Raw genomic sequence first — 14961 nt, forward strand, 5'->3', positions numbered from 1 at the left:
AAGTAGAAGCAAACACATTCATATTTCCATCAAGGGATCTAAAGGACATGTCCATTTAATCATCTGGATTTGAACTCTGCTCGCTTTATTATTATACTTTTCCAGTCTTCCTCATTTTTATGGCTCTTACAGCTTTCATTGCAGTTTTTTGTTCAGAATATATTTGTATTAATTAGGAGTCAAAGCACATTTAGCAGATGGGAAATACTTTGAGCCAAGACTGAGTAATGCTTTTAAAAGCGAGAGTGTTTTGAAATGTATTCATTTCCATTTATGGGCGGGCAGGCAGGTGGGAGGGATGGATACTTGGTTTGTGTAATATTTCTGTTTTTCTTTCTGAGCCATGACCTTCTAATTCTTATTTGTGTGGACTGCTCTCCTAGGAAATAGAATCTGAGGCTATCAAGTCAATAGTTTTACTATTTCTTATTCATGTTTTGATCCTTTGGATTGGATCCCTTCCATGTAGAGAAAGACACTTGTGGATGAAAGTACAATTAACCCACTAGAGGCCTCTCTGCTAAGCGGGTCCAGGGACAGCACATTTTGTCAGATTTTAATTGTCCTAAGTATGTTATTCTGGAAAGTTCACCAAATTTCTGAGACAGATTTTTTTTAAAAGAGAAAGGGGTAAAAAAATGTCTCTCCCTTCAATATAGATGTAGAAGCAGATGTTCATTTAGAAATCTTGAAATGCAATCCTATAATTCAGTTGTATAGTAGTCTTTAAAATCTTCTGAATTAGTGCTTTTGTATGAATCCAAAATGTTTAAGCATTTTTAACATGTCAACCATACATGATGTATTGGTAGATCTCTAGGAGCTGATGGTGTGTTTATCTTATTCCACTCTCAAACTGTTGTCGCCCGAGTAAAATCCGTAATCCACTTTTAAGTCTTTCTGATCATACATAAGAAAATAATTGACAAATATATCCTTCTGTTGTCAAATTGTGTCTTGATTTTATTTCACAAATTCTAGTATTTCTTGGTAAATTAACCATTTATGTTTAATTATGTTGCCTATAAAATGCTTCTTATGCTGAGAATCACAAAGGTGTTTTCAGACATATTACATTCATTTCATACTGTAAGAATAACCCACCTGATATGATTTTTGAAATTTATATTAACCTTAGTTTTATCTTACCATAAATATCCCAATCTCAGATCATGTCCTTCTAATTCCAGTAACCTTTACAGGTAATTCTCAATTTATCACCACAATTGAGCCAAAAATTTCTGTTGCTAAGAAAAGCAAGTTGTTGAAGAGTTTTGTCCCATTTTACAACCTTTTTGCTACAGTTGCTAAGCGAATCCCTGTAGTTGTTAAGTGAACCAGTTGTTAACTGAATCTGGTTTCTCCCATTGGCTGCTTTTCGGAAGCCAGCTGGAAGGCTTCAAATGGTGATTGCATGACCCCAGGAACTGAAACTGTCATAAATACATGCCAGTTGCCACTGGGCAAATTTTGATCGTGTGACCATGGGGATGCTGCAACAGTCGTAAGTGTGGACAAATGGTCATAATTCAGTTTTTTCAGTGCCATTGTAACTTCAAATGGTCTCTAACTACATGATTGTAAGTTGAGGACTATCTAATTTCTTAGCAACATTCACTATTTCACTCAAGCTAAACAGGAAGTAATGAAATATAATTTTAAATCTAGTAAATACATTTTATTTAACCTGAAGTTTTTCCCCCACCATACAAATTTAGTTATATCCTTCTGCTATTGTTTAAATGGTGTATCAGTTGTCAAAAGTGACATTGTCTGAAACAAAAAAATAACATTTTAGGTTAAACCTTTCATCTTAATCACAGAAATTGTCCCCAGTAGTGACAATTGTACCATAGCCCATCTTTACATATTTTTTTTAAACTTTACTCCATGTTTTAAGATAGTTATATTGAAATAACATACAATTCACATTTGTCATAGCAATACCCTAACATTTTACCTTATCCTCAATCTTAAAAATAGATATAATTGGGAGTCAATAGCAACTTTCAAGTAGCTTTGAAAAACTGTTTGAGCAGCTTCTATACTTTTTCTTTCCCTGTCCATCCTCCTCTCTGTGGTTCCTTTTATGTCTGGGGGGAAAAATATTCAGAAGACTAGTCAACCTTCCTAGCTATAGTTAGAAAGACCGTCACTCAAAACTCAGACAGAAAGCTCTTGATCATGGGTGAGTTTGTGTGAAACTTCTTGCACAATCACTGAATATTACACAACAAGGCTCCTTAGCCAATTTTTAAGTCTTCAGTCTGATTCTTCCCCCCACCCTCCTTAATGATCATTCTTGCAAGGAACTCTGGATGGAAAAATGCAGTCGGATTAAATTAATTCTACTTTATTGTCAGGTTACATTAACAGAATATTGCAAGTTTGAAAGTATATCTGCCTCCCCATCCTCTTGAGAGCTCTCAAGAAACTAAGGAGGTTCTCTTTTGCTCTCCCCATATTTCTGTTATGGCCTATGTTGCCCTTCATCTAGCAGTTCCTTTGGCTGTGCTCTCTTTACTTTGTTCTCCAAGGCCGTTCCCACATACCTCTGAGAAACTTCAAAGTGTATTTTCCAAGCTGAAGGATAAGGTTAGAGATGGTAAGGCATTTTTCCAGATTGGTTTCAGTTGATTTTGATCTCCCTGCCAATGCTGGATGTTCAAATGCTGTTTTCCTTATAAAAATGGGATTTCCACCTCCCCTACACTTAATTGGTGGCATGTGATTTTGTTTCTTCATCTCCCTCTTCTCTTTATTCGATAATTACTGAATAAACAATGGCTGCTGTTGTAGTGAATTCAGGATCACAAAATTTCACAGATGGCACCTACCTCCCACTGTCTTCTTATTTACAGAATTAATCATCGACTTTTCTGGCTCATTCAGTTCTTCTCATTTGCAGGGGTTATAACAACATTAAATTCATCCTTATAGCAGTGTACTGATATTTAATAATCATGACATTGATTTTCCTGGCACCACACATTTTAATTTTATTTTTAAAAAAGTATTTGCTCTGTATGGAAGAAAAAATTACCTAGAGAACCAGTTGAAAGTGCATGTTGCTGGAATATTGTTGCTTGCATTAAAATTGGAGTACTGAGACACTATGAAAGCATACACAAGAGGCCTTATGATTGCCTACATGGCGAGAAAAACTAGAAAACAAAAAGAGCAACAAGAATGTATGCAAAATGAACTTATGGAAGCCGAAGATGAACTACAGAAAGACCCAAAGAATAAAATTAAAAAAGAAAAAAGAGAGATAATGAAACATAATATCAACTTAATAACTCAAAAGGAATTAGCACAAAAAATTAAAGCAGCCAGACAAAATTACTTTGAACATGCCAACAAACCTGGACGATGACTGGCATACAGATTGAAGAATGAAAGAGAAAAAAGGATGATATATCAATTAAAAGATGATGAGGGAAGAATTCAATACAAAGCAGAAGAAAAGAAGCCTATTATTCATAAATACTTCACAAAACTATATGCGCAAGATAGTATAGAGGAAATCAAAATAAAACATTATTTAAACACAAAAAGATAACATCAATCTCAAAAGAACAAAGGGAGGCGATATAATGTTAGCCAAAGTGGAATTAGTCCTGAAAAACCAGAAAAATAATAAAACCCCAGGACCAGACAGAATACCGGTGGAGCTATACAAATATAATAAAATAATATTGGAAGAACTAGGAGTGGAAATGTTTAATGAAGTTTTAGGAAAAGCCAAGATACCTGAATCATGGACAGAAGCAATAATATCACTAATCCCAAAAGAAGAAACCAACCTACAAGAAATTCAAAATTACAGGCCAATTTCATTACTAAACTCCAAGTATAAAATATTTGCAGCAATTATGGCAGGAAGAATTAAACAGGTTTTAAATGAACGAATACACCCAGACCAAAATGAATTTTTACCTCACAGACACATTAAAAATAATACAAGAGTCATCCTAGACATAATAGAGTATTACAAGGTGCAACCAGAAAAACAAATGGTACTGATTTTCCTTGATGCACAAAAAGCATTTGACAACGTAATCTGGAAATTTATAATAACACTATTGGATGAGATGAAGTTCAGAGAAAAATTTATAAAAATGATAGAAGGATTTTATAACAGTCAGACAGCCAAAGTTTTGATGAATGGAGATCTAACAGAGAAGATTGAAATGAAAAAGGAGTCAGACAGGGATGTACCCTCTCTCCTTTGCTGTTTATATTAACTTTGGAAATTTTATTAAGTGAAATTCGGAAGGACCAGGGAATAAAAGGTTTAAGACTCAAAAATGAAGAATATAAGGCCCAAGCCTATGCCGATGACTTAGTATTTGTTCTAGAGGATCCATTAGAATCCAGCCTGAAATTAATTCAAAAATTAGAAGAATATGGCGAAGTGGCAGGACTAAAGATCAGTAAAGAAAAAACAAAAATGATAACCAAGAACATGACAAAAAAGCAAGAAGAGGAACTGGAAGTAGCAACCAGAATGCAAATAACTAAGAAAGTGAAATAATTGGTGATCTGGGTGTCGGCAAAATGTTCCATAATTAAAGACGATAATTATAGTAAATTAGTGATACAAATAAAGAAAGTTTTAGAAAATTGGAAAAATATTCAGTTATCGCTCAGACGTATAGCGACAATTAAAATGAATATTTTACCACGAATCTTATTCCTGTTGCAAGCCGCACCTATTAATCCGGGTAAAAAATTATTTCAAGAATTAAACAAAATAACCGCTAGATTCATTTGGCAGGGATGAAAAGCGAGGATTAAACTAAAGTTAATGCAAGACAGCAAGGAGAGGGGAGGCTTAGCATTACCAAATTGGGATTTATACGCATCAGCAGTAACAATAACATTGGTGAAGGATTGGAAAGAGCTAAAGAATAAAAGAATTTTGACCTTAGAAGACCATGATTTGCAAGCAGGCTGGCATACATTCCTATGAGATGATAAAAATAAAACACACAAATACTTTCAAAATCATTTAATCAGAAGACCGTTATTGCAAAAATGGCTCAAAATCAAAAAAATCCACTATGTGAAAATCCCGACTTGGCTATCACTGACAGAAAGGACGACTCACCCAAATTGTATAGATTTGAACAAAATGCTAAGCTACAGAGACTTAATTGATAGGGAGATTTAAAAACAATTGAAGAATTGGCAGAACAGAACATGAAAGTTGACTGGTTAACTTACCTCCAAATCAAAACTAAATACAATAATGATACTAAATTATATGACATTGAAACAGAACCACGAATTGGATAAAATTATTCAAAGCTCAGATAGAAAGATGATAGGGAGAATATATAAATTCCTCCTGAAGTATAAAATGGAAGACAAAATTGTGAAAGAACAAATGATAAAATTGGCGCAGAACTTTGGCTATAATATTGAATTAGACAAATGGGAAAATTTTGGGGAACAAACTTAAAAATGACACTTATCAGTTGCATACAAGGAAAACCAGTACAAAATGTTTTACAGATGGCACCTGCCACCAACAAGGTTAGCTAAAATCTTAACAAATGTTGGAAATGCAAATCAATACACGGAACATATTACCATTTATGGTGGACCTGTGAGGAGGTTAAATTTTTTTGGAAAAGGATCAAAAATTGGCTGGAAGCAATAACAGGGGTTAAAATAGAATGGAAACCTGAAGGTTTTTTTATTAGGAATAATGTCTGCGAAATACAAAAATGAAATCCAGTATTTAATATTATATAATTACGGCGGCAAGGATTGCCTTTGCCCAGAAATGGAAAAACAAATTAATTCCAAGCGAAGATGAAATAATAAGAAAAAGGTTATGGATTGTGTTGAAATGGACAAATTAACTAAAGAAATCCAGGGAAAAGAAGAATCAGAATTCTACCAGATATGGGATAAATGGTATAGGTGGATGGAGGAAAGAAACAAGAATCAATGAAGGAATATAACAAAACTCAAAAATAATAGTTATGAGTAAAATAAGAGGGTTAATAATGGTGAAATCCAAATGAAATATAATAGAAGGAGAAATAATATAAGGTGAGCGGTATCGATTGATAATTGCTATTAGAAAGAACAGGAAGCTCTTGTTCATATTGTATTGTGTAAATGTGGTGTACGTCTAAGTTTTGTGTGTGTGTATTTTACATGTTTGTTAATAAAAAAATTAAAATAAATAAAATAAAATTGGAGTACTAGTATGCCTTTTTATTGTCCCATATAGTTTGTTTTCTAAATGCAGTTCATGATTTTTGCAGTGCTTTTTTCACATAGAAATATTGTAGAATTAATTTTAAGCTTAATAATGATTCTAGCAGTTATTACTAGCCTGTAAATATAGTCTACTTTATTTTTTTCCCCATTAAAGTTACACATTTACTGGTTTTGCATATATTTGTTTGGAAAGCTTGACAATAAATTACATTTGCTATGACCTTCAAAAATGTGTTTCTTCATTGAAAAAAAGATATTTACAATACTGTTTTACTACAAGGTAGTTTAAAATAAAGAATGTGTTCTAGAGTAAATCTTGAGAAAATGTATATTTTAAAACTATTAAACTTTGGAAACTTCTTATAATTTATCCTTTCCTCATTGTTTACTGGAATTATTTCATGGTTTGCTTTTATTTCTATTTTGTTATATGTATATCCTGCCATTATCTTCAGGAAGTTAGGCAGTATACATACTAATCCTTCCATTTTCTATCTGTGCTGCAGAAATCCAGAAGTACACTAGTTGGCAGTAAAATGTTCATTAGTTTTAACTCTTTACTGACTCTAATGGTCATATGAATTTCTACAGCACAGATATGGAAGCCTATAGTGTACTACAGGTGTCCCCAACCCACGGGCCACGGGCCACTACTGGGCTGTGGCCTATTTGCAACTGGGCCGCATAAGTGTGGGCTGGTGTGCACGTCCCATGTGCACAGCTTGTCTGAGTGGCAGGCTGCTAAGCTTATGCAAGTTGAGCTATGCCCACCTGCCTGCCACTCACACGGCCTGGTTCCCCTCTCCCCCCCACGCCAAGCTGCAAAGGTTGGAGACTGCTGCTGTACTACATTGGGAAACTGTTACATAGAGTAAGGAGAGGTCACCACTTTGCTATAGTTACCTTGTAATTCTTAAGGGTAAAACAGCAAACTTTTGTGTTATTCTGAGAGTTTAAAGTAATTTTATGGGTTAAATTCCTTACAAAATGACAATTAATTTATAATCATATTATATCTCTTTCAATTTTGTACATTTTTATATAACAGTGTGAACTTTATGTAGTAGATTTTAAATTTACTTAATCCGTACATAGCAGAAGAAAGATGATATGACCTTTTTCCTTGCCTAAATAATGTGACTTTCTTCATTTGTAAACATGTGAATAGTCTAATGTTTGTATAGCTTTATGTAGCTTTTACGTCAACCTTGTAAAGAAAGAGCACTTCCTGGTATTTGGTGTCTGAGGTTTGTGTGTCATGCTATCTTGGTTAGCCTAAATATTTGTAATTTCTTTTATATTTTTGCTTTCTCTTGACTTTGTATTTCATAAGCCAATTTCTTTGTGTATTAAAGTTTATTCTTGAGAAACAGCTCTGCTGTCATCCTTTTTAACGTGTGACTTTTTGCAACTCCGGTGCATTAATTGCTTGTTAAGACTCTGGGTCTGTCCATCCTTCCTTCAATACAAAACTTCTCATTTCTAACTTTATTGTTTCTCATCTAATAGCAATATGATTATTAACAGTCTCTATCCAAGGGTTGTTGGGGTGTTTTTTTTTGTTTTTTTTTGCTGTTGAGAATGTTTAATCTGTCTTCTCAGCAGCTGGACACAAGTGAAGCCAATCTTGCTCACCCTATTGCAAAAGAACCAAAAGGACTGGCTTCAATTTACCTTTTGCCCCTTCATCTTTTACCCTTAGTGGAGACAGCCAAGATGTTCAAAAATTCTCTTGTGATACAGACTCATTGTTTCATCTTTCACTTTAAAGTGCTTTATTACTTATTTTAAGCTTGAGTTACTCTGGTAACATACACATAACTCTTTATCCCCTTCCACTCCTTTCATAGGTCATACTTTGCATATAAAATGTCTGTGTTCAGTTCTTGTCATCTCCAAGTAGAACTGAGAAAGCCTCCTGCTTGCACTAGGAACAGTTGATTATTAGCACAGTACAGATCATTTTGAATAAACAGCATTACATACTTGCTGAATGAATTCCAGTGTAATGCAAGCTCAACAACATAAGAGAAATCTGTCAAGTTTTCTTTATTTGGGTAAAACCTTAGGTGACCTCAATTCAATCATGTTGACTTCCCTGATATTGTACAGATAATCCTAAATACTTACAACAGTTCATTTACAAAGTTACAACGGCACTGAAAAAGTGACTTATGACTGTTTTTCTCACAACCATTGCAGCATCTCCATGGTTATGTGAACAAAATTTGGATGTTTGGCAACTGGTTCATATTTATGACAATTGAAATGTCCCGGGGTCATATGATCACCTTTTGTGACCTGATAAAGTCAATGGGGACGCCAGATTCACTTAACATCCATGTTACTAACTTAACAACTGCAATGATTCATTTAATAACTCTGGCAAGGTCGTAAAATGGGACAAAATTCGCTTAATAGAGTCTCACTTAACAACAGGAGTTTTGGGCTCAGGTAGTCCTGTATTATGCATACTGATTTCTACTATGTTTGTTTTTTATAAAATGTAATGATGCTATTAAAATGATACAGATAAAAATTTATCATTCTTAATATGAAAGTGGAACTTTCAAATTTCATTTTTCCCCCCTGTGGTTTGTGAAAAGTCTATTCACAGCCTTTACAATTAAGTAAGACTCTAAGCTAAATTACAGTTATGCAGGTAGGCTAAAATACAATCTTACCTGTGAAATGAAGGTAAAACTTGAAGTAGAGAAGTGCACTTAAAAACCTAAGAAAAGCTCTGCTTATATTATCGACCCAACATTTTCTTTGACAGTCAAATCCCAAATGCACAACTGAACAAAAAGTGTGATTGCACTTTCTCCTTGTGTTCTCTAGAAACAAGTAATTGAAGATACATGAAATGAAAATAATCTACAGGTCAGAATGCAAGTAGCCATCCTGACCTATAGATAATAAGTTTTATTTATCTTTTCATCCCTTATTGGCATTTTTTAAAAATGTTAACTCTTTCTCCTGTGGTCTCCTTGTAAATTGTTAGATCTGATTATTTGCTTACAAAAAAAAGGTCTAACTGAAGTTACCGAGTATAAGACGCACTGGAGTATAAGACGCATTGAAGTATAAGACGCATCAAGGTTTTGAAGAGGCAAATTTTTTAAAAAAGATTTTGCACTCTGCAAACCTCACGAAAACGGCCTGTTTTTCAAAAAAATGGGCCTGTTTTTTCCCCAAAAAAGGCATGAATAGCCTTTAGGCTTGCAGAGTTTTCCTGGGAGGTGGGCTCCCCACCAAAATGAGCAAAAATGGCCCATTTTTCACAAAAACGCCCCTGTTCTTTATAAAAGAAATTGCATGCATAGCTGTTCTGTCCCCCCTTCACGGCTCTTAACAAACGCAAGCAGACAAACTTAAAAGGAAGTCTTTCTTTATCAGTTCTCAGTTCAAATTGGCTTCGAGCCCCAAAATAACATAAATACAAGTCTCCGACAAGAATGCAAAACAAAACTCTTACAAGCAATGCACTTCTTTCAAAGTCTCCATGAATCAGGGTTACAGGAAACACCAAAACACTTATCCAAGTGTATTAAGCAATGTTGTACGCACGAAGGAACGTTGACTCCTGCGACTAGGGCGTGGCAGCATCCATCCTTTTATCTCCAAACCTGCCTCTCACAAGCCCCAGCTGCATAATGAATCTTATATCCCGAAAAGACTCACAGCAGACATCTGCTGAGTCACAACACATAGCCTTTAGTAGGCTTATAGCTCGGGGGGGGGGCAAAATTGAGCAAAAACCAGCCTGTTTTTCACTCATTTCTGCCTTCCCTAGCTCTGAAAGCCTTCTACAGGTTCTGCACAGCCATTTTGGTGAAGACGGCAGGGTTTTGGGAGGCAAATTTTTTTTTGCTGTATTCAGTATATAAGACACAGATTTTCAGCCTATTTTTTGAGGTGAAAAGGTGCGTCTTATACTCTGAAAAATACGGTACCTTTATACAATGTTCTAATGTTTACTGAATAATATACATATGAAAAGAAAGTGGCAGCACTGACTTCCTAACTATAAAATAACAATGGATTTATTTAGACAGTGTATATAGCCATCCTCATGGTGAATAACCCATCCCAGTGTAAAGTTTAAATAACAATAAATACAGTCAAACTATCAACTATAAAATGAACAAACTTATAAAAAAATAAATTACACTGGAAGCAATTCAAACAATATGAACCCCCAGGACTTAATGCCTGGAAGGACTCTAGGTTTTTCAAAGCCGTATCTGACTCTCGGAAGGAATACTAATTCATAGAGTAGGCATGTAATACCTACTCTATGCATCAAGAAGCCATTCTTTTAGGTGCCATAAGATGACATTGTTGAAGAAAGGGGACCCATTCTTGTTGGATCTTAACGGATGGATAATCAATCCTGCAAGGTCTTTATGAAGCTCTTTAATATATAAAGAAGCACCTTGAATTGCACCTAGAAGCCCACTGGAACCATTTGAGCTTGCAAATTAGTAGTATTACATGGCTGTACTGAGTTGTGCCAGTGCCACTGCATTCTGGATCTGTTGGAGCTTCTGGAGGATCTTCAAGTGCAGTCTTTTGTAGAGCACATTGCAATAATCCACATAAAGAAGACCCACGTATGAGTGACCATGAATGATACCTCCTGATCTAGGACTGAGAACAACTGGCACACAGTGTCTGAGTCATAGTTGAAATCTTCTTGTCAAGCTTGAATCATGAATCTAGGAACACCCTCAGACCTTGCATTAGATTTTTTCTCAAGATGTAATTCTCAATACTATTCAGAATTAGAGGTCTAGGTAGTTTCAACATTCACAGCTACCTAGTAGGATTGAGCCTAATTCTGTTCTTCTATATCCAGACTCCCTAAGTCTCTAGACATTGATGGCATCACTCAGGCAGTCAGGGACTGTGATGTATAATTAGGTACCATCAGTATTTTTAAGATCAGATGGAACTACCCCTTCATTCAAGGATGAATTTGCTATGGACCCTGTCCATACCAATTAGGAGAGACATGGATCACACATTCCAAGAATCCTATCCACTTTCTCAATACACATAGGTTTGAAGTCTTTCCCAAGAATGATGTCAGACCATGCTTCAGTCAACTCATCAGGACCTGCACAACATGTGTTCAAGTCTGTGGACTAAAATTGTCCTTAGGAGTTAATTTCCTTAGGATTAATTTTTGAAGAACTTTTAACTTGTAAGAAGGTTAAATTCACCATGATTTTAGTTGCAACAGAAACGTGTTGACGCAGTACTTAGAATGCAGTATTCTAAGGCTCACTGCCAGGAGTTCAATCCTCACCAGCTCAAGGTAGACTTCCATCCCTCCAAGGTTGGTAAAATGAGGACCTAGGTTGTTGGGGAAAATATGCTGACTCTGTAAACTGCTTAGAGAAGGCCATAAAACACTGTCAGTGGTATATAAATCTAAGAGCTATTGTTATTTCAAGTTGTGTCACAATTATCTGGCCAATTCCTTATCTGTCTTTGGTCTGAAAAGGCTTCTCTTTCTGTTCTGTGTATTTCAAAGTACTCTACTCATTGTGTATATCTAGTAGAATGGGAGACTTGTGACTTCCCCATAAATACTTATGCTGAGAATTCATTGCAATACTAGTGCTGACAATTAATTGTTTGGGACAAAACAGAAAGATATTTTAAGGCTTGTTGCCTAATCCCATGGTTGCAAATTAAAGTGCAGTGACATAGAAAACAAGTCCTTTACAAGTCCTGCTTCTTAGAATTGTCTGAATTTTAAGTATTACTTTAGGGAAGTAGGGAATTTCTAATACAGAATAACAAATATGGGTTCAGAAAAGCTAAAAAGTGTTTTTAATTGAAGTGGAACATCATAAAAAGCATTCTAAAACCTGAAATTTGACAAGGCAGGAAAAACAATTTGTTCTGGCTATATAGTGATTTTCAGTTAGTTCATTTTTGTGAATAGGTAGGATCTGATCCTGGTTAGTTCATTTTTGTGAATAGGTAGGATCTGATCTTGGTGATTATATGAATTCCAATTTCTGTCTTTAAGCAAATCCAGAGCAAAGAAATGAGACATGACATAGTTGCCCTCAACCTCCTGCTGGCTTCTCCATTGACTTGGCTTGTCAGAAGCTGGCAGTGAAAATTGTAAATGGCAATCCTCTGACTCTTGGACACTGCAATGTTGTAATTGTGAGGCAGTAGCTGAGCACCTGGATCAGGATCATGTGACCATGGGGGGGGAGCTTTGGAGACTACTCATAAGTGCAATTTGTTCAATCCCATCATAAGTTTAAATAGTCACGGAACAAGTGGTTGTTAATTGAAGACTATCTGTAATAATCAAGGGAACTGATTTATAAGAGGACTCCAACTGATGTGTTATGTGTTATAGGGCAAGGACTTGGAAAATGCCTGAGATGAATGAATGAAGATGTGAAAAATAATTTGTTTCAAAAGCTGGAGTGGTCTGAATAGCCGTTTTGAATTGAAATGGGATGTCAAGCTCTATAGCAGTGATAGCTAACCTTTTTGTCATTGTGTGCCGAAAGCGCCCATAAAGCAATGCATGCACAACACCCCCCCATGTGCCCTGCCCCCCTGTGCATGCCCATGCTTTCCCTGTGCTTCCCCTGCTCTTGCGCCCCATTTTGGGCCTAGTAGGCTCCCTGCAGCCTCCTGGGACCAAAAACCCCTGCCCCCACGCATGCGTGGCAGAGACCCGAACATCAGCTGGCACACATGCATACGCAGTGGAACTGAGCTGGGTCGTTGGCTCTATAGGTTTTGCACAATACATGTGTATTGTGTATTCTGTACCAGTGCTCGGTGATCTTTCTTGCTGGCATTGTCATTTTGATTGATGTTAAAGACTCCTTGGTTCCAAAAAAAGTAAAAATAGCCATTTCTATTTTTGTTGAACAGTTTTTTGAAGTACTGTTTTAATGATAAATCTGTGTTTGCATTGTTCTCCCTAGGAGGATCCAAATAATATCAACACACTAAAAAAGAAAGATCAACACAGCAATGGGGATGAAAAGTCACAAAACTTGGAGACCCTGCCTCCAGGTACTGAAGTACGGTAGTTGATTGTTACTTTTAAAATATCACACAGAAGTAAATATAACTAATATAACAGAAAAGATAGAAAACATATTTTGATTGAAGTGAACAGTGAAGTATTCTGCTTTAGGTATTCATATATTTAACCTGTAAGGATAAAATGTAAGAACCTTTGAAGGTATAGTTTACTTCATCTTAAAATTGACTGTATTCAGTGGAGCTTATTTTTGAGTAGACATCACAAGACTGTACTGTTAAAAGGAGAACTATTAACCCGCTGAAAAGATTTTTAAACAATCCACCCTGAATCATTGCGCAACAACAATTAGGATTCTGGAAACCCTACTGTCTTCTTATTGAAAACCTCTAATCTTCCTGACTGATTTTAAAAAAAAAAAAATCTGAAATGGGAATGTTTCTGAAGAGTCAGTGGTACCAAAACATCAAATGGACTATGCTTCCTTTCATCTTTTAAAGTAAGCAAATCATAACAGTGAAAAACTTCACACACTAGCTTGCTGTGGAGTAGAATTTTAATCACTGTTGGGACCAATCTGTGAAAAATAAAATTTATCACTAGTTAAGTGGCTCCGGGGCAGCTTTGGAATAGTTTTGATAAGCTATACCTACATAGAGTTTTTATAGATATTACACACAGATTGTAAAATGTGCACAATATAAATAATGAAAACCACAAAGTACAATGTATTAGACTTATTTTAGGCTCTAAATTTAGGATAGTATGATCTGCTAGTTTTCTGTAAAGCTTGGGTGAGTCAGCCAAGTTAGTCGCCCAAATAAAGAGTTGAATATGTAAGCTAAAACATAAAATTAAATAAAAAAGAGTAGGCATGGATTATTAAACCATGTGCAGTAAAACGAGGATCAAGAATAAAAGAATATCACAAAAATATAGATTGAATGTAAAAGTAGTGAGGAATAAGTTGAAAATACATTATCATATGCAACCGAGTTCCCCATCCTTTCTGGCTTTGCGCACTGCCATTGGGGAGAGGGGAAGGGTCCATGTAAGCAGCGGGCATGCATGCACAGTTCCATTTGCACGAGCAGCGCGCCTGCGCCCAAATGCTCCCACTGCTCGTGCAAGTGGGGATGTTTGCTCTCATGCTCGCCCAGCATTTCCATGGCCCAATTCCAAACAGCTCAAGGCCCAGTAGTAGGTCACGGCCCAGGCATTGGGGACCCCTGATATACAGGGAATAATATGAATGGAATCACAAAACTTATATATGAAGTGAATGGGAAGACAGTTATATTTTAATTTTTCAAGTCTTTCTTTTGATGCCAGTTCAACCCATAGCTCCTCTTATTTCCTACCAGCAGTTTTTCCTATGGGAATCTAAACTAATACTCCTTATCAGCAAAGATAGTACAAGTCAGCACAAAGTATTTGTTTGGACTTCTGTGTGGATGACTTGACATTGGTCCAGCCAGCAGGAAGACGTGGTTGAATGCAGGCTTGTCACACCTTTTCTAATAACTTGGGGATCAAATATCCATTTTCTTAAAGAGTTACAGTACCATGAGATTGAGTGGAAAGATCTTTGCAGGTATTTGTAAGATTATTCAAGGGTTTTTAATTGGGGTATAAATAGCTTATATCAAATAACATTTAGTGGATGATCCAATAAGAAAACATTA

The 14961-nt window shown here is 35.8% G+C and overlaps 2 protein-coding genes across 3 annotated transcripts in view; one reads left to right on the forward strand and one right to left on the reverse strand.

The window, feature by feature from the left end:
- The window catches only part of GALNT2 (polypeptide N-acetylgalactosaminyltransferase 2), a 72866-nt gene that overhangs the window by 33975 nt on the left and 23930 nt on the right, over positions 1-14961 (forward strand). Inside the window, exon 2 of the mRNA XM_014070174.2 lies at positions 13215-13305. Within this exon, the coding sequence (XP_013925649.1) occupies positions 13215-13305 (91 nt within the window). The remainder of the gene's footprint in view (positions 1-13214; positions 13306-14961) is intronic.
- PGBD5 (piggyBac transposable element derived 5) overlaps positions 1-14961 on the reverse strand; it is a 155651-nt gene that overhangs the window by 21430 nt on the left and 119260 nt on the right. The gene's annotated exons all lie outside the window — the stretch shown is intronic.

The sequence above is a fragment of the Thamnophis sirtalis genome, unplaced genomic scaffold, assembly GCF_051295495.1.
Source record: "Thamnophis sirtalis isolate CommonGarterSnake01/CBP01778 unplaced genomic scaffold, rThaSir2_p1.2 scaffold_6, whole genome shotgun sequence".
Lineage (NCBI taxonomy): Eukaryota > Metazoa > Chordata > Lepidosauria > Squamata > Natricidae > Thamnophis > Thamnophis sirtalis.